The 21,190-nt window shown below is 38.5% G+C and overlaps 1 protein-coding gene across 2 annotated transcripts in view; it reads left to right on the top strand.

Annotated features, from left to right (window-relative positions):
• The first annotated feature begins 6,550 nt into the window (after positions 1–6,550).
• The window catches only part of sfmbt2 (Scm like with four mbt domains 2), a 77,371-nt gene continuing 62,731 nt past the window's right edge, over positions 6,551–21,190 (top strand). For both annotated transcript variants that reach the window (XM_023278460.3, XM_023278459.3), the window contains exons 1-3: positions 6,551–6,709; positions 17,279–17,442; positions 20,857–20,945. In XM_023278460.3, coding sequence (XP_023134228.2) covers positions 17,352–17,442; positions 20,857–20,945 — 180 coding nt within the window. In that variant the 5' untranslated portion in view covers positions 6,551–6,709; positions 17,279–17,351. The remainder of the gene's footprint in view (positions 6,710–17,278; positions 17,443–20,856; positions 20,946–21,190) is intronic.

Below are 21,190 nucleotides of genomic sequence, written 5' to 3'. Positions count from 1 at the left end.
GCTCTGAACTCCGGGCTCCACTAACAAATCTGATATATTTTGGTTCCAGATTATTCACAGACTTACAGACTAGCAGCAGCATTTTGTATGAGTTGTAAATGTCTACTGAGTGCATTATAGTGAGTCTCTCTACAGGTAATAAAAGCATGAAAGAGGTTTTCTGAAAGTTTCTCATTTTGTTTTGAAGATGCCAGGTTGCGCATTTAGTTACAGCTTTTGCTTACGCCACATTTCTTTTATTTTGGAGAGGGTTGTGTGTACACTTCCTGTTGTTGTGCGGCTAATTGGATGCGGGTCCGCAGCAAATTCCTTGAACGTGCACGAGGCCGCTCCAGACGTTTTCCGCTTTGAGCCAAATGACACCAGGTGACGCGCAACGAGCCCAAGAGGCAAATCAGTGTTTATTGTGTCTGTAACAAAGAAAATCTTGAATTAAACACTTTTAAAGAGATTTAAGTCATTCTGAGCAAAGATGCGAGATGATATTCGCATATAATCACAATAATGAGAGGCAGGGAGGTTGTGGGATTCCTGATTATAAATACAGCAGCTGCGTGCCAGTTTACATCCTTACCTGTAGCCTCAGGTGGACACAGAACCAACACAGACAGACCAGCCTGTTAATTAGCTTAGAAGACTATTGAGTTAACAGACAAAGTGGACAAAAACCGTGAAGAATGAGTCCCCCTGTCAATAGAATGCACATAATAAGGTAAAAATGTGGATTTTACGCAAAGAATATCAACAGATTTACATAAAACATAACATTTTTTATAAGAATGTGAGCTAAACACTGCAAATCCTTATATTTATTCATATTGCGGCATGAGATTGTTAATAAACCAACAGACTTGTTCATTACATATCTTTTTTTTTTTTTTTTTTTTTTACTGCTAAACTGACCCAATTAGTAAAAAATCTGCTGCACCTTCTTGTCCACTCATTCTCCTCGGAGACTGTTTTACGCATCAATTTTGGTAGATTTTTTGCCAAATATCTACCACCAGGTGATTCCTCTCAGGTGTGGCTGGCTAGACATAGTAAAGCAACCATAGTAGCATAATTAAGCAAATAAAAGCTTTATTTTACAAACAATAACCGCACATAAAGGCCTGATTGCCGTTTGGTGATTTGGAGAATTTTAAGTGTCGCCAAAACGAAACAAAAACGGTCTGCTGCTGCCGATTCATGTACGAGTCGCACGTGTCAATACGTGTGTGTGTGTGTGTGTGTGTGTGTGTGTGTGTGTGTGTGTGTGTGTGTGTGTGTGTGTGTGTGTGTGTGTGTGTGTGTGCGTGTGTGTGTGTATTTTGGTGTAAAGGCATAATCCTTTCTCCCGCGCGCTTGGAAAAGCTTCTTCTGTGGCAGATTAATGGCGCAGCTTCAACCATCTGTTCTACGAGCGGCTCCAGTCGCAGAAGCAGAGAGCCGCCGCCTCTCCTGCGTCTCTTCACGAGTCCTTTGTGTCTTCATGAATCAGATCCGCCGCATGTAAACACACACAACGTGCACCGCCACACGTTTCAGAGTAAAGTGGTTATCACGATTACGCCCGATCTTGTCGCTATTTGTTATAATGCGTAAATTTGTCAGAAATCTGTGAACGCACGAAGGAAATTTCTGTTGTGTTTTGGTAAAATTAAGCACATTAAAGATTTTTGTTGAGTTTCTCACTCATCCTGGTCATTGGAATCCCAAGAGCTCCAGTAAAAAGCAATAAAACTTCTCCTTTTTGGGAGATTTTTTTTTTAACTTATCTTCCCAAAATAGCAGTTTATTTGCTTTTTACTGGAGCTCAGCATTACCGGTGTATACTGTAAACGTGTATTTAAGCTGTAGGTGAAGTTACTAGAATCTCATTTATCTTTATGTACTGAAAAAAAAAACACTTTAACACTTTTAAACTGTCATTTTTTTAAACAATTTACTGTCGTATTACAGTTTTTTTTACCCAGTTTTGTTCAATTGCAGATAAGAATCACTCAAATCACAATGAAAAGGTATTAATTTACATGTTATCCCTTAAAAAGCAGGTCAAAACTGTAATGCCAAAAGTCTGTATTTTCCCAAACACTGATGGACTCTTTTACAACGTTTGACTGCAAAATTACACATTATTAACTTTATTTAAAGCAACAAAAATGAGTATTTTACAGATATTTGATGTTTTTTGAAAGGAAAATGCTGCATATTAAATATTGGGAGATGGTGAAGAACTTTAATTTAACTGTTAGTTGACAGATTTTCTTCCGTTTGATTTAACTACAGATAATATCTGGTGAAATCACAGGAAAAAAGTATTAATTTACATGTTGATTATAAAAAAATACAAATTTACTTATAAAATAATATTAATAAACTAAAAATACTGAGTTTTACATATTTAAATCTAGAAAAAAACTAATTATTTTTACAGATATTTCCACAGTTTTTACAGTTTTTCAGCATTCTATGATTTTATTTTTAAATGGATTTATTTATTTTGCATTTCTCATAGTTTCTCGTAGCTGAAGAGGAATCTATCCTAAGTTTATTGTTTAATTTTAAGGTTTTCTGAGATGTAGATGTGTGAAAGTAAGTATGATATCACATGAAAAGAACACAAAAATGTACAAAATTGAGTGAAATAAGTTCTTTCTAAAAAGCTCACATCCTTCTACACTTTGCAGCTCATGGTTTTTAGTTGTTGAAGCAGGAAAGTTTTAGGTTACTCACATTTTAATCACATTATTTGCAGAAGTTTAACTCTTCCCATTTTAAAGATGCACTTTATCAAAGATCCTGTTCTGTTTTCAAAGAACTCAGTTCAGAAATATCAACTGAAGGTTAAGTACGGTGGCCGAGAGGTGCAAACCAGATTTACATAATGGAAAACACTTTTACAAGTCCAAATGTAACCGGAAAGGGAATGTCCCAACTCCGGGGTTGAAGCGGAAGTGACGACGAGGAGCGGCTAATGCAACGGACAGCGAGCGGGTGATGTTTTGCCCGTTTTGTGGGGAACATATGAACCGATTGACGCGGTTTTGTTTTTCGTGTGGTCGGTCTTTAGAGTGTTTAAATGGCGCAGATCAGACCGACAGAGTGCATTAGCCGCTCCTCGTCGTCACTTCCGCTTCAACCCCGGAGTTGGGACATTCCCTTTCCGGTTACATTTGGACTTGTAAAAGTGTTTTGTCGCTTGTAAATTTGTCTTGGAGGTTGTAAAAGTGTTTTGCATTATGTAAATTTTGGATTTGGATTTGTAAAAGTGTTTTTGGACTTGTAAAAGTGTTTTGTCGCTTGTAAATTTGTCTTGGAGGTTGTAAAAGTGTTTTGCATTATGTAAATTTGGTTTGCACCTCTCGGCCACCGTATTAAAGAGTCTTTAAATCTTGACGTCCAAGCAGTCTGAGGTAAGAAACATGGCACAAATATTAATAACAATCACATTTGTTGTTTTTTTTTCTTGCTAAAACTGCACAAACACCCTGTTAAATGTGTTAAATTCACATGTTCCCAGTGAGAACTTTGTTGTATTTTCGTTTTATGAAGTTTTGGACAAAAATCAGGGGACTTTTTATCGTTTTTATTTCAGGGGATTCCCAAAATGTGCTGCGTAATTAATCGAGCCACTTTCACTCAGCTATTTGTTTGCTACTTTTCTTCTCCTAAAGGCCGACAGTGAAGCTCCACACTTAAACAGGAAGCTGCTTTCATTTCACTGAAGCCTGTTTTGGAAACAACATCGTTTTATAATCTCGGAGCTGCGCAACTTTCGCTTTCTGTCGCTAAAAACAGCCTGTCTGAAAGTTCAGCGCAATAAAACCTTCACCAAACTAACGTCTGTCTGTCTTTCTGTGTCACCTTGACCTGCTCGGTTTGTCTGCGGTGTTAATATCTGACTGTCTGGAGAACTTTATGGAAATATGCGCCAACCTTTGAGCTAAACGCATGAACGCCTGCCAGAGAAAAGCGACGCGATGCGCTCCGACCACTAGAGGATAGTGTTGACTTTGATAAGAGTTCAAATCTGGATTAATGACACGTAAAGAACATTTCACAAGAGCTGTTTGGAGGAGAAAAAAATAAGAAAAAACTGCCTAAAAAAAGCCTAAAAGGTGATAAATGATTGACCTTTTGGGCGTATTTACGCACATATGGGGCTGATTTAAACAAGGAAGAAGGGACAGTTTGTTGTTTACCCTTCCTGGAAATTATAAAAACTTTTATAGATGATAGAAGAAGAGATAGTTTATCTTTCTGGTCATAAATCACAAAACTGTACCTACAAATAGAGAAAAACTGGGAGCTGCAGCATCAAATAACTGCCTGTAAACACCTGAAAATGAGTTTTAATCCAGTTTTAGATTTTAACAGCCTCATAACTCCTCCATATTTATGTTTTTTCTGATTTTAAGGAAGGTTTTCATCATGTCTTTTTGTAGAAGTTGGCATTTTATTGCCCATACTGTAAAATGGAACAAATAAGACCTCTTGAATCTTGGTTTATTGCACCATATTGAAGTAAAAATGGGATGAAATCTTGCTCTGTTTTTGCACATCTTGACCTTTTGCACAATAAATGTTGGGCACCTTTTAACTTTTCTTTGCATATTCAAAAAACTGGGAGCTACAACGTCAAATAAGTGTCTGCAAACACTAAAAAAACAACAGTTTTGATTCACTTTTATCAAGTCATGAACTGTAGTTTCCACAGTCTATTTATTCCTCGTTGTTTATGATATTTATGACAATGTTTTTGTCCAGTCTTTCTGTGAAAAAGTTATTTACATTTGCAAAGTGACAAAAAATTATCCTGAATCTTGGTTAATTGCACCATTTTGACGTAAATATGCAATGAAATCTTGCGCCGTTTTTGCACATCTTGACCTTTTGCACCATAAATATTGCACGTTTAAGCTTTTTAGTAGGCTAGACTTTTATCCAGTTGCTTCACAACATCTTTGCTTCTCCTTATTTATGAGTTTTTCTGTTGCTTAAGGGATGTTTTTAGAGGAAAAAAAGTCATTTTGTATTTTCAAAGTTGGGAGCTGCAGCATCAAACAACTTTCTTTTAGGAAATGTTTACTTTTGATCATGTCTTCTTGTTTTTGCACAGCCTTATGGATCACTGTTTTTGCACATTTGGACCCTTTGCACCATAAAATTTGTACATTTATGCTGTTTTGCACTCTTCTTAGCATATACCAAATATTGGGAGCTGCAGGATCAAATAACTGCATATAAACACTCAAAAGATTAGGAGTTTTATGCAGCCTGGCCACAGCAATTTCACAGTCTGTTAAAAATAAATCTATTTTTCTTTTACAGATTTTGCTTTAAATCATGTCTTACTGTTTTTGCACAGTCATCTGGATCTCTGGTCATTTTACATTTGCTTAGCAACAAATAAAACATCTTGAATCTTGATTATTTGTTCTGTATTGCAATTTTGTACTGGTTTTGCACCGTAAATATTGCACATACTTAAGTTTTTTTGCACTCTTCTTTGCGTAATCCCAAAATGGAGAGCTGCAGGATCAAATAACTGTCTGTAAAGACTTTAGAAACAACAGTTTTACTTCAGTTTTATCAAGTCAAGGAACAACAGTTCTACAAATTTTCACAGTATCTCTTTAACTCCTCTGTATTTTCTGTAGTTTATGAAGAACAGTCTTTTTATCGTGTCTTGTAGTTATGGCACAGGATATCTGATCATTTTACATTTGCTTCGCAACAAATGAAACCTCTTGAATCTTGATTATTTGCTCTATATTGGGCTGTTTTTGCACATTTTGAGCTTTTGCGCCATAGATTTTGCACACATTAAAACTGTTTTTGCACATTTTTGACCTTTAGCGTTATAAATATTGCACATTTTGACTTTTTGCACCATAAAACTGCACATTTTTTTGCACATTTTGACCTTTTGCACCATAAATACTGCACATGTTTAAGTTTTTTTGCACTCTTCTTATCATATTCCAAAAACTGAGTGCTGCAAGATCAAATAACTGCCTGTTTAAATTCAGTTTTGTCCAGCAGTAGTTTCATTATTTCATCATTATTTCTGACTTTGTTTTAAAGATTGTTTTTAATCATGTCTTGTTTATGCACAGCCTTGTGAATCTCTGGTCACTTTGCATTTGCTTAGCAACAAACAAAATCTCTTGAATCTTGATTATTCGCTCCAAATTGCGCTGTTTTGCACATATTGACCATTTGTGTCATACATTTTTCACATTTTTGCGTTCTTCTTTGTCTATTCGGTGTTTGTATGTACGGTCAGAGTGATGAAGCGCATCCTGTAACTTGTTTACCGCCGCACACGACAACAAAAGACTCTTTTGTTGGAACATTTGCATGTTTATTTAATTAATTTTAAACGCGCCGTGCCGCTGCGTGCAGCTTTTTTTCTGCTGTGCTAAACTTCGCTTCCCCCCTCCTCCCCTATTTATAACAGCGCTGAGGAAATATTTGTTGCCGCCGCTGCGCTGAAAGGTCAATGAAGGAGTTGGCTTGGAAATATCTGTAGATGTTTTTTTGGACATGCGCAGACGGGAGATGCCATATTGGAACGGGGGCAGCAGCTGAACGACGTCGCTCGCGCTGCTCTGCTCGGGCTCACGCGAACGAGGAGGAGGCGGAGGGAAAGAAAGACACCGGAGGGGGGTCTGGAGACGGAGAGAGACGGAGACCCACCGGAGGAGGAAAAAAACTTGTCCAGGTAAGACAGGTGACGGTTCCCGGTAGAGCAGCTCTGACCGGAGGAAGCTTTCTGTTGGGTTTTTTTACGCGTCGGGCTGCGCGTCGTTATTTGTTGTCGACGGAATAAACAACCGGAGAGTTTATTTATTTTTCCCACGAAGTGCTCGCGAGGCGGTTTCCGTGGAGAAAAATCGGTCACGCTCGCGAGCTCCAACTTGCTGAGAAAGAAGTGTGTCTCGCGGAGGGGACGCTGCTGTCTCGTGGCGCTGCCGGTTAAAAAAAATATAAAAATACAATAAGAAAACGTTTATTTTGTTGTTTTCCGTTAGTCACGTTTGATATTGACGCGCATTTCACGGGAAAAACGCAGATTTTAAACGCCGTTTCCGAACGTCGTTTTTGTTTCTGTTTGATGCGAACTTCTGTCAAATTCACCTTTTGTCGCTACGTGACTCATGTTGGGATTTAAAGAAAAAAATCCCGTCGTCTCTCGTTTTAGGTGCGTAAAAAATAACAGATAAAAAAAATGGGAAAATACCGGACACTGCCAAAATGTCAAAGCACTTTCAACATGGCGGTGGTTCGCAAGAAAGCTGAGGGAAACTGCGCCTTAAAAATCTTTGAACGAGGAAAAAATAAAACGCCGGCACCTAACGCGCCCGGTTCGGTTTCTTTTGATGGACACACGAGAGGTGCAATCAATTAAATCCAAAGTGTGCATTTGGCGATTCCGTGGGAGTTTTTTTCCGCTGCAGTTTTGAGTGTGCAAAGTACTACATGACCGGAGTGGCAGCCTGCTGCTGCTGCTGCTGCTGCTCGGCTACACCCCTCACTGCTTCATCTTCCTTATGTGCACTTAACGTTTCCTCTTTCACTTTTATCAACACACGCCGAGCCTCATTCGATCACATTAGTACCGCTTTTCCAATTACGCACGATTCCGCTCCACGTTTTCCCTTTAATTTTGCGTAAAATGTCCCTCATGGCACAATCTGGAGCACAATTACGCGCATAATTGGGTTATCTGCTCTGCGTTATTCCACATGATTCCTCCTCCACGTTAAATACATAAAGAGGAATATGAATTAACCAAGATTTTTAGACTTTTACTTGAAAAAAAATGGGCGTAAAGGTAAAACATCTGATGCTTTTTCGTCACCGTGGCTGCACGTTATTGATTCCTTTGCGTCTTCTCCTGGTTTTCCTTTAATTTTGCGCACAATTCTAACAATCTGGCGCACAAGTAGGCGCATACTTGGGTAATCTGCTTTGCGGTATTCTATAAGATTCTGAAGAATATTCATATATCAGGGTTTTAGACTTCCTCTGATTCCAAAGGAGGCTGCAAGTAGGGGGGGGGAAATTGCACTTTTTAAGGAAAAAGTGGGCATGAAAGTAAATATCTGATGTGTTTTCTTCACAGTGGCTGCACTTTATTGATTCTTTTGCACCTCCTGCTTGTTTTTTCTTTAATTTTGTGAAAAACTGTACAATCTGCAGTACAATTAAGCACATGATTGAGTAATCCACTGGATTATTCCTCTTCTGTGTTAAATCCATAACAAGAATTATGAATTAATCATGGTTTCAGACTTTTTCTTGCACCAAAAATCTTTTTGAGTGGGGAAAAATGCCCCCTTAAAGGAAAAAAAAAGCAAAAATTTGATGTAAAGGTTAAATATCTGATGGTTTTTCTTCACCCTGGTTGCACATTGTTGATTCCTTTGGATCTCCTTCTCATTTTGCCTTTAATTTTGCGCTACATGGCATTTTCTGGAGCACAATTATGGATAGAATTGGGTAATCTGCTTTGCAGTATTCCACAGGATTCCTCTTCTATGTTTAATCCATAACCAGGAATATGAATTAATCATGGTTTGAGACTTAGTCTTACGCCAAAAATCTCTTTGAGTGGGTAAAAAATGCACTCACTTTTTAAGTAAAAAGTGCACAAAATTGGCATAAAAGTTGAACATCTGATGCATTTTCTCCACTGTAGCTGCACGTTATTGATTCTTTTGTGTCTCCCAGATGTTTTTTTCTATAATTTTGCGCTAAATGCCACAATCTGGAGAACAATTATGCATAGAATTGGGTAATCTGCTTTGCGGTATTCCACAGGATTCCTCTTCTATGTTAAATCCATAACCAGGAATATGAATTAATCATGGTTTTAGACTTTTTCTAGCTACAAAGATCTTTTTGAGTGGGGGAAAAATGCATTTTTAAAGGAAAAAAAATACAAAAAAAAAATGGGTTTGAAGGTAAAATATCTGATGTATTTTCTTCACTGTGGCTGCATGTTTTGATTCTTTTGTGTCTCCACCTCATTTTTCCTGCAGTTTTGCTCACAATTGAACAATCAGGAGCACAATTACGTACATAATTGGATAATCTGCTTTGCATTATTCCACTGGATTATTTCTCCATGTTAAATCCATAATGAGAAATATGAATTAATCAAGGTTTTAGACTTTTTATTGCTCTAAAAATCTCTGCAAGTGAGGAAAAAAAGCAAAAAATGGGCATAAAGGTCAAATATCTGCTGTTTTTTCTTCACTGTAGCGGCACGTTGATTGTTTTGCAAGAACCGCCCAGCAGCCATGTATTTCTTGTGTTTTTCTTGTTGTTTTTTTTGGATAAGGCATTGTATGTTAATGCTCTTGTGTTTCTTCACAAAGGCAATCACATGCTTTGTGCTAACAAGAGGCAAAGATAGAGAAGGAAGGTCACTGTGCAGGAATATTGATTCTTTTTCTTTCTTTCTGTTGTTGGCAAACTAACTCTAAGCCTGTATTTGAATAAGGGGAGGACTCACGCAAATATCAGAGACACCAGAGCTGCAGGTTTTGTCGGACATGTTAAGTGAGTGTGTTGGAATAAGAAAAGCTCCGGGGTGCAGATCTGTTTTTTTTTTTTGTCAGTTTTCTGTTTAAACTCGTACACTTTAGCTGATCTCAGTGAGCATCTGGCTGCTCAAATTGGCCACACTGAGTGCAGTGTCTATATTAAAACAAGAGCTGGAAACAGAGGACAAATTGTAGAGGCAGCAACTCTCGGATGGGTCTAAAAAGAGGAGATCCTAATAGGGAGTAATGCAATAAAACCAAAGCCCATGCAGTAGTAGTTAATCTCCTAAATCCCCCATTAAATCTTTAGCATGGATGGGTTTAGAGAAAGGCAGGAGGACAACACGTGGATGCTCAGCTCCCCATCACGGGCTAATCAATTTAAAAAAAATAAAAAATCTGAGACAACAGGGGCACAAATGTTTGAGATTAACCAGTTTAATCCCCCTGGTGCCCCAATCTGGGCTGTTTCCTCCAGGACGCTGCAGGCCAGTAAAGCTTCATCTAGAGCAAGCTGCTGCTCCCCCTTCCAAAAAAAACAGAAAAAAAAGTGCAAAATCAAACAGTTGACATTGGGAACAAAAGCCTGAGGAAGTTTTTTCTGTCCCTCAGGGTTATAAAACTGGTTGAACTAGTGAGAGCCCAAATTAAAACTCGACATGCTTTTACAAGGAGGAGAAAAGTTTATTCAGACCAACCTGATACGATTGATTGTAGCCGGTTTAGCAGTAAAGTTTCAATACCCTTGTTTCTATTTATGAACTATACAGCTGCAGAAATGTATTTAAAAGCTCTATTTATGCTGTAAATATGGCTTTGTGTCCAATGAGAAGATTTTTGGAGCCCTCAGGGAGCTGCATTAGCTTGATACAGTCCAATATGTGACCTTTTAAATTCCAGAGGATATCCAAAAGTTTGCAAAGATAATAAATAATGTCTGGGTGAATTTTAGGGAAATGAGCAATGCAGCCTGTAAGTACTTGAGCAGTGACACATATCCTGTTTTTTGGCTCCAATTTCCAGCAAACTGGATTTTGAATAAAACAACTTGCAGCTTTAATGCTTTGAGGGTTTTCAGGGTGTTTTTTTTCTACATACTGCTTGTTAAGTCTCTGAACTCCAAGCAGTTTCTGGGCGACTTTATGCTCCTGTCAAACTTCTGCTCACGGTGGGCTCATTTTTCACTGCAATATAAAGTCATGCACCTCTATGGAAACAGAAAAAATATGACTAGAAGTAGGGAAAACTCAAACATGTCTTTTGTGCAGTATAGGAAAGATAAGATGCAAAAAGTCATAATAAACTAAAGTTTATTTTACAAAAATGGAAGAAAACCTGGAATCTGCATGTATAACATTTCCCCAAGTACCCAGAGGCGTTACCAGTACTAGAAAAAAAACAAGGCTCTTTGTGCTATAGATGTTTTACTATTTACATTTATAATTGGCTTCCATACTTGTTTCCTGTCTGCTCTGTGTAAACACTGTCTGCAGTTCAACCGAAAAGTTCCTGAATTTTTGTCATGTGACTGTAGGTTACAGCTGAGCCGGTATTGGCTTCCCTGTTGTGCTGAAAAGTGCAGAATTTTTTAGTTTTTACAGAATCTGGTTTGAGAGAATAGTTTATTTTTCATGCATTTTTAAATGAGACGTGTAGAATTTGATTTGATACAGATTTGATATTTGGTTAAGTTTCCTGATTAAACTGAACGTCTTAGATGAGAAGAGTCCTTGAGAAGTAGAAAATCCAACAATTCTTTCTGTTTTTGCAATTTCCAGCTCTAACAAACGTTATGTCGTGTTATATTGGCAGTTTTTTTTTTTTTTTTAAGACAAATCTGTTTTTTTGGAGTTCAGAGAGTTAAAGCACTTCAATCAGCCACATAGTGTTTTTTTCCATTTGCAGGATTCTAAAGCCAAAAAACACAAAAAATGTATGAGTGAGAATGAAAGCTGCACTAGAAAACTTCCATTAGGCCTGTAATTTGTTCCTGTTTTTATATTGAATTAATTGTTTATTGAATAATACTCTTATCTCGTGTGGCGAGTAGTGGAAAACCCCCCCAAAAGTTTCAATTTCTGGTGATATAAAATGGAAAAGGCAGCATTTTTAAAGCTGGACTGAGTAATATTTGGCTGTTTTTCTTGATAAAGGACCAGCTGTTGATGAACTGTGTGATTAATCTATTGATTGTTTGTGGTCAATAAAGGAATAGTGGAATTAGTCAGGTTTCAAAGTGTGTGTAAAAGTGATGGTGGTGTACAGTTAGAGGGGGAAAAGCTGCCACTTAGGGGGAACTTTAAGGGAAAAACCAGGTTGAAGAGCTGCTGCAAACTCCTCCTCCCACTACTTGATAGCAGCGTTGGAGTGCACTTTGACGAGTTTTAATGAGCGCTGTGGAGGGCTGACGGCAGCGATGCATCGGCGCTACTTCGGTAGCGACCGAGGGAGGAGAAGAAGGGCAGCGAACGGCGTCATGTGAGCCAAATTAGCTCAGCGTGTTGTTTACGCAATGGATGTGTGCTGGAGCCACTGTGGGACGTGGGGGGGGAGTGTTAGCGAGGCTGCTGGGGGATGTTGTGGAGACTGTCACAGCCTTTGTACTGGAGCCTCTCAGCACAGGAGCTCCAGTGTTTTCTGTGCAGTTTTACTTTCTTTTTTGGGGGTTTTCGTCTGTGGATTGTTCTTCCTCCTGCGTGGATGAGGATGTCCGGCTCGCCCAATCACGGATTATGAGCGTTTTTTCCTTTCGGATGCCGTTTTCCAAGGCTGACAACCTGAGCTCGGAGTTGTTTTCTGGCTTGATTGGGGCTCGCTGTGTGACGACAGCGTGCCTCGGCGTTAATTGCCGGTTTGATGAAAGTGGGTGGAAGTCGGTGAGTGAGTCACTGGTGATGTGACTGCATGACTGAGGACAACCACCAGGCAAGTGACAAACATGATCTGTAGATTTATTTTTTAGCTTACTGTGGTGAATATTTGAAGGCAGCGTTGAATACATGTTTGTCCTTTTCCCTCCAATGTTTTTTTGTGTGTTTGCAGCTTGAAATTAGTTGTTTTTTCCTCACGAACCTTCAGAAATCCAAGCAGAGACATGGTGTTTGTTTTGCTTCTGTCACATTTTTACTCACTGTGGGCTAATCTTTCAGTTTGTACAGTTTATAACTCTGACTAATGTTATCATGTTGTGTTGTTTTGTTGTTATTTTTTAAGACAACATGCTTTTTAAATTTACCGGCGGGGTTTTGGAGATCAGAGGGTTGAAGAACTTCAATCAGTCATAAAAATGAGGCTCTATGTACTATAGATATTTTATTATTTAGGTTTATAATTTCCTTCCATGCTTGTTTCCTAACTGTTCTGTGTAAACACAACCTGCAGTTCAACTGAAAAGTCCCTGAATTTTTGTCATGTGACTGTTTGTCGCAGCTGAGCCGACATTATTATTATTATTTTTTACAGAATCTGGTTAGAGAAAATGATGTATTTGTGGTACATTTTTAAATGAGACACATAGAATCTGATGAAATATCCTAATTTCAAGCTCATATTTAGTTAAGTTCCCTGAACTGAACATCTTTTTGTGTTTGCAGCTTGAAATTTATTTATCAATAAATTTATCAAGCAGAGACTTGCTTTTTTGCTTCTGTCACATTTTTACTCACTATGGGCTAATTTTTAACTGCATTATAAAGTCCTGCACTTCTGTTGAAACAGAACAACAAGAAGGAGATAAAACTGTCCTTGTGTGCAACGGGACAAAGTTATGATGCCAAGAAATTAATGTCTTTGATTATTTTACAACAATTTAAAAACCTGGAATCAACATGTACATTTTTCCAAGTTTTTCACACTATTCTGTCCATCAAATCTAGAAATGTTTCACCGTGCTGAATGTATCTTCCAACTTGCTCCTGTGTTTACAGTTTTTGAGCCACACTACATTTGTTTCATTGATCAAGTACATCTTTGCTTCGTCTCCTCTCAGCTCTGAATAAACACAGCATGAAGTTCTGACAAAACAAATCTCTGAATTATTGTCATGTGACTGTTGGTTGCAGCTGAGTCATTAATGGCTTCGGGGTCGTGCCGAGGAGTGCAGAATTTTTAGTTTTTTACAGAACTTGGCAACTGCAGACAGTTTGTTTTTGATGCATTTTTAAACGAGACATGTAGGATTAAGTGATTTTGATGAAACATAACATGCTTAGATTTGGCTCACCTAACATCAGATTAGTTGAACAGCCCGTGACTTTTAGTGTTTTTACAGATCCGGGCTCTTATAAATGGTGTAATTGTGCAGATTGAAAAAGTATTTTTATCAAGACAACATGACTTTCAAACCTGTCAGCAAGTTTTGGGATTAAAATAGTTCTTTATGAAACTTTTTCCATGCGTTATCCTCAATTTTTTAGGCTTAATTATACGCTTTCAAACAATGTGCAGCTTCTCTGTTTTGAGGATTTGCTTGTTCTCTCAGTTTTGTGTCTCTGGAAATTGACTATTTCTGTGTTCTGGTTGCTGCTTGGACAAAACAGGACATTTAATAACGTCAACAAGGACTCTAGGCACAGAGTGGGCATTTCTTACTATTCTTGAGACATTTTATAGCTTAAATATTGAATCAGTTTGTTGTAAAACGGTCTGCAGATTAATCAGGAATGAAAATAATTGTTAGTATCTGTCTAAAACATACTGACAGATTCATTAGTATCTGTGTATTTAAAGGGGGTTACCAGGTAAATGTTAGATCTAATGGAATAGGAAAGAAAGAAATGCTGCATATAGTTAATTTATATTTAAGAGTCGGAGAAGAGGAGAAACTCACTCAACTTGTATCACTGCTAACGTCTTAAAGAGTGACGACCCTTTTAGAAAATATGATATGTGGCTTGTTAAGCTTCAAGAAAAACAATCAGTCACACATTATGAGTGAGACGACTGTTTAAAATATCATTTTCTAACTGTTAGACATTGATTTTGAGACGCTTTAAGGTCTGTTTCATTCAGTTCTGGCAGTGACTGATTGCAAAGAGCAGGGTGGTGAAATGTTAGGATGTTCTTAGTTTGTTTTCTTCTAAAAGTGTACCCTCCAGATTAACATTATTATTCAGACATAAACAGTGCAGCAGATGTAAAGTGTGGAAGTTGTCTAGCTGGAGCTAATTTCCTACGTGGCTAATATGTTAATACATAAAGAAAACAACAGAACGTTTGGGAAAAGTAAACACAAATAATCCAGTCAGATTGAGTTTTGTGAGAGGAAACGCAACTGAAAACTGGTCTGGTGTCTCTGATTGATTCATTATTTATATAAGAGCTCATTATATTATTATAGTGAAGCATCAGTGTGTCAGCAGCTTGTTACTGTTGAAGCTGCTGCAGCTTTGAACCACTTTACATCCAGTTTATACAGAAGAAACGGCAGATAAATGTGAGGTGTGGTCAGGTTATTCACGGGAGAGGAAAGAGGAAACAGAGTTCTGATAGTCAAATCTGTTTTCAGCTCGTCTCTAATGTTTGATTTTGGTGACTTATTGGACCATTTTGTTGAAATGAAACCACATGACAAGTTTAGAGGGAAATAAAATCACTCAGCGGCGGAGCTGTCATCTGAATTGTGGCTCTGACTGCACACAGACTTGAAAACCACTGGTTTAATCTTTAACTATGTTGGTATTTTAATAGCTTTTATATTATTTGTTGTGTCAGATTTTCATCTAAACAGTAACTGAAGCTGTCAGATAAAACTAGCGGAGTAGAAAGTGGAATATTTCCATCTGAAACGTATTGGAGGATACAGCCAGCATGGTGAAACATCTTTCTAGAGTTAAGGTGCAGAGTAGTACAGTATCTATAGCATAGAGTCACCATTTTTTTTTAGTATTAACACCTATGAGCTGATTCATTTTTTTCATTTATTGTTAAATAAATAATCAAAGAAACTCAACTGTGTTTTTTCCCCCATTTGTTACGGTATTACACCTTTAGATATTCTACACATACAACATTTTTGAGTTCTGTCTGTGGTCAGAACAAAAATACCTCAGCTCAAAACTGTCATATTTCATCAATATCACTTCCATATCGCTCTTTTTTTTTAAATTGTGAAAAATAAAAATGTGCTTGAAGCAGATTCTATAAAAAACAAAAAATTTTGCACTGCGTTAATTACTCTGCGTTGTTAATGACTCTACTGCGACCAACAGTCACATGGCTGAACGGCTGAACTTTCTAAAATAAGAAAGAAGGTAAAAACATCTACAGCATGTACAGCCACCGTGGTTTTTTCTCCTTCCACTGTTGGTAACAACTGTGGGCATTTGGAGAAAAGTTGTACATGTTAAATCCATTTTTCATTGAATTTTTGTGAAATAAATAACCAAAGACATTACTTTAAAAAACTGTATATGTATGATTGATGGCATTCTAACTGTGTCATACTGCACTAAATACATTTCTGAGTTCTCTTTACTTCTTCGTGGTTGTTCTGTTTCCATGCAGGACTTTAGACTGCAGTGAAACATGAACCCACAGTGAGTGAAAATGTGACAGGAACAAAAACACCCAGAAACTGCTTGGAGTTCAGAGGGTTAAGTGTTATAAAATACCTGAATCCACAATAATAAACTACTACCTGTTTGTCTTTTCAAGACTTCTTCTCACAAAGAAACTGTTTATGTAATAATTACGAATGACACCTATAGTAAAACTGAGTGTTTTTAATGTAAAAAAGCTCAAGCCAACACATTTGTAGTCCTATTTTCACTTTTGTCCTCCAGATTAAGAAGAGCTGCAATGATTAATCATTAACTACTTTGATTATCTATTGACTTTTTAAAGAGTAAAAGTCAAAATCATGATTCCAGCTTCTTAAATGTGACATCATCTTGAGTTTGCAACCACTGATTGACATTTGTGACCATCTTCTGACATTTTATAAACCAAACAACTGATTAACCAAGAAAACAATTGACAATGAATATAATAGTTGGTTTCAGCCCTGATATTAAGCAGCAGTGTCATTACGCTGCAGCTCTGTACTATTATCTCTCCATGGCTGCCTGGATGCATGTTTTCTAGCCGGAGTTAATTTGTTGGCCTGTTGCCTTACTCATGTCATTCCAGTTTTTCTACTTTGTTTGCCTCTGATTGGTTATCTGATGGAGTTTTGCTGTGGTATGCAAATGCAGGCCGCCGGCAGACAGTATGAATGTAGAATATAGCAGGCTGGAGAGGCAGCGGACGGCCTGCAGACCAGAGAACAGCTTTTACCTTCAGCTTTAATGATGCTGGGAAGCAGTTTGAGTCTCCGAGGGTTTGTCACCGCAGAGTTTATGCTCTGGAAATCCCCAAAGATCAGCTGACTTTTCCCTGAATCTTCTGTTTTATCAAGTTTTGGTTTCTGGAGGTGGCATAATTTTATTTTTTTTTGCCCATGGTGACTGTTCAGACTAACCGCCCACTTCTTCTTTTGTTTATTCTAAAGAAACCGAAAACACAAAGTGCATGATTTCCTGTCAGCCAGATGATTTTTCCAAGGAAATTTTTTTTACGCAACAGTGGGTGTTTATTTGAGCAAACGTCAAAGCTTTGATGAAGTGTCTTGTTTAAATCATTGTTCTGCTGCTGGCTGCCGTTTCCTGGAAATATCAGTGAGTTTTTATGGAAGCCCGGCTTCGGTTCGGACGTTATTTGATAAAGTAGAGCAGTGATTGGATTTGTCTCTTGTGCCACAGGGTTGTCAAGGGAAGCCAGAGATGCAGTGAAGGAGGATTAAAAACGCCTCGGGTTAAAGGTTAAAGGTGCAGGATGCAGTCTCGTACTCTGGAGCAGCCATTGGCCCTCACTGTGGTGACGTCACACTGTCCCACCAATGGGAAAGAAGAAGAGGTGAACACAGGTGAGACCCTTTTCTATTTATCTTAAATGTGGCCGGGCTGGTTTTTATCAAGGTACCTGCATCAGATCAACAGATCGGCATGGCAGATATAGATTGAATGAAAATGCATATGAGGAATCTTATGTGACTCATCATAGAGGGGTCATGGATAACCAACGTTTGGATTTTATTTTATTTACGTTATAGAAAATCCTACGTTGCCTTAATCCTGTCCAATCTGTTGTAGGTTTAATTTTAGTGTTAATTTTTGCATTAAAGTTTCCTCCCTAGACTGTTTCTGCTTGGGTTTACTCCTCTGACAGTGTTGCCAACTCTTCAGTAGAAAAAGTCACTACTGGCTATCCTACAAGTCGCTAAATGACATCATTGACTAATTTGCATAGTTATCCGTTTGCATGTAGTTGTAATCAACTTTGTAGGAGAGATGAATAACATTGTGGGAGAGACAAAAGGTGAGTATAAAACACTGAAAATATGTTTCTGAACTAGAACCTAAATGCAGTGATTTATTTTAGTGACAGTAAAGAAGCATTTTCATTTCCATCCCGCTCTGTAAGCAGGACGGAATCTGCAGCAGCTTTGTGCGATTCATCTGCCATCAGGCCACAGAGTGATGTGGGTCTCCTCCTTTATATACAGTCTATGGTCTCCTCTGATCACACAGTGGGATGCTGCAGGTCACTAGACTGACCGCCTGTGCTTTGTGAAGGGGAGGAGCTCACAGCGCCACCTGCTGCTCTCTGGGGACAGTAACTGCAGAATGATCCCAGCTTTCATGTCAGAGTCTCCAAAACACCAGAAAAGTCGCTAGATTTGTCGCTAGTTGCTTTTGACAAAAAAAAAAGTCGCCAGGAGGATTTGGAAAGTCGCCAGATTTAGCGAGAAAGTCGCCGAGTTGGCAACACTGCCGTCTGAACCTATAAAACCTGCTGGCAAAGTTGAAAGGCATTTAAATATTTTCCAAAAAATAGCCAAAATGAGACCATTTATCATAGAAAGACACTGTAAAAACATAAATTTTTGAACTCTCTGATGGTGGCTGAACTACTGCGACGTCCTCTTCCACCAGAATAATTCACCAAATCTATCTGAAAATTGTGATATTCTATCAAAATCCCTTTATTCTACGTGTCTCTTTTAAAAAATTACCAAAAATTTTACATTTTTTTGAAGCAGATTCTGTACAAAACAAAAAATTCTGCACTCCACAGTCCAACCGGGATGATGTTTGTAACTCGGCTGTGACCAAGAGTCACATGACAAAAATTCTGGTAATTTTCAGCTGAACTGCAGGATGTGTTTACACAAAACAAACATAAAAATAAGAATGAAGGTAAAATATCTACAGCATGTAGCACCACACAGTTTTTTTCCAATGTTGGTAACACCTGTGGGCATTTGAAGAAATGTTGTACATGTTACATCCTTTTTTTAATACATTTTTGTGAAATAAATACTCAAAGAAATTCTATTTTAGTATTGATTAGTATTGAGTATGATTTATGGCATTCTAGAGGTGCAGGATATTATATTGTAGTGAAAAATTAGCCCACAGTGAGCAAAAATGTGACAGAAGCAGAAAAAAACACCAGGAAACTGCTCGGGGTTCACAGGGTTAAAACCTTGTTTTTCAACATTGATATCTCAATGTTGGATGTAATTCTGTATCCATCCATCCATTATCTATACACCGCTTAATCCTCACTAGGGTCGCGGGGGGTGCTGGAGCCTATCCCAGCTGACTCAGGCGAAGGCAGGGGACACCCTAGACAGATCACCAGTCTGTCGCAGGGCTACATATATAGACAAACAAGCACTCACACATTCACACCTACGGGCAATTTAGAGTAATCAATTAACCTCAGCATATTTTTGGACTGTGGGAGGAAGCCGGAGTACCCGGAGAGAACCCACGCATGCACAGGGAGAACATGCAAACTCCATGCAGAAAGATCCCGGGAAAGCCGGGATGCGAACCAGGGACCTTCTCGCTGCAAGGCGAAAGTGCTAACCACTACGCCACTGTGCAGCCCGTAATTCTGTATATCTATTGGAAAATGTTTCACCCCGTTGGAAACAGTCTGACCTGTATATCCGAAAATGTTTGAACTCAAAACAGGTATCTGTGAGGAGAATATCAAAGGCAGCACACACTAGTGACTGGTTCACTGAAAACGTTATATGACAAACTATGAATATTTAAAACGGTATCTGTCTGAAAATGCCCGTCAACCCACTTTCTCATCACATCCCTGATTCAGAATCTGCAGTATCGGACAAATAAATCTAACAAATTCTGATTATGTGCGAATTAAAATATGAAAAATAAGTGAAGCCATCCTGGAAAATCCCATTTTTGAGCACATATTAACAAAAATGTATAATACAGAAGTCAACTAGTGATATTTTCTGAATTATATGTAGCTGCATGTTACAATAATACAAAACTTATAGAAAACTTTCATGGAATACACAAATTATTGCATATTTGAAGCTAAAAGTTCACAAATATCCAAACAAATATACATCCAAACAAAAGCAGGCAAATTGGAGATGGTTGAGCAGAAATTAGATGATTTTAGATGTAATGGTCCACATAGAGAATAAATTATTATTAATAATAATAATAATAATAATAATAATAATAATAATAATAATAATAATAATAATAATAATAATAATAATAATAATAACTATTTAGCACCCTTAAGAACAGCATTTACAAAGTGCTTTGACAGACACACACACACACACACACACAAACAGAGACACACACACACACACACACACACACAAACACACACACACACACGCACACACACAGACACACCAACACACACACACACACACACAAACACACAAACACACACACACACACACACACACACACACACACAGACACACACACACGCGCACACACACACAGACACACACACACACACACGCACACACACACAGACACACACACAAACACACACACACACACACACACACACACACACACACACACACACACACACACACACACACACACAGACACACAGACACACACACACACACGCACACACACACAGACACACACACAAACACACACACACACACAGACACCAACACACTCAGAAACACGATGGAGGAAAAAACGGACACGTAATCCCTGAAATGCATCAGCCTCCCACCCTCACCCTCAGGCAAAGTGAACAATTGTCACCTCCAGGAGAAACATCAGTGACTTTATGTAAGACGACTTGCAGCCTGCTGCAAACACAAACCAGAATTTATCTGAATTCTGCACTTTGGTGAGATCAGCCTCATTTATGAGGCTCTGTTTTCAGCTGAATAAAATGCACTTTTGGCCTCCAGCTGCAGGCATCTTGTGTTATTGGTGTTGATTTTTTCCTGTTTGTTGTGATGCAGATTCCATGGAGGAAGAGGCGGAGTTCAGCTGGGAGGAGTACATGGAGGAGACGGGGACCACCGCCGCCCCTCACACCACCTTCAGACATGTGAGTGTGTGATCTCAGTGGAGTCCCATCCCCGGGTGATCCCTTAAACACAGCCTCATAGATAAGTAGCATATGCAGGGATCCTTTAATGACACGTTAGCCGGGGCAGCGCCGCGTTAGCGCCGCCAGCGCACTCGGTTTGCTTTTGTTTCCTCGTGACGCGTACGCTGTTGGTTTTCTAAACACGCTATTGTAGGCGACTCGTGAAGCGTGAAAGAAAACAGCACAGCGGATACAAACAAGCA

The sequence above is a fragment of the Amphiprion ocellaris genome, chromosome 21, assembly GCF_022539595.1.
Source record: "Amphiprion ocellaris isolate individual 3 ecotype Okinawa chromosome 21, ASM2253959v1, whole genome shotgun sequence".
Taxonomy (NCBI): Eukaryota; Metazoa; Chordata; class Actinopteri; family Pomacentridae; genus Amphiprion; species Amphiprion ocellaris.
This window is presented reverse-complemented; position numbering and strand designations above follow the sequence as displayed.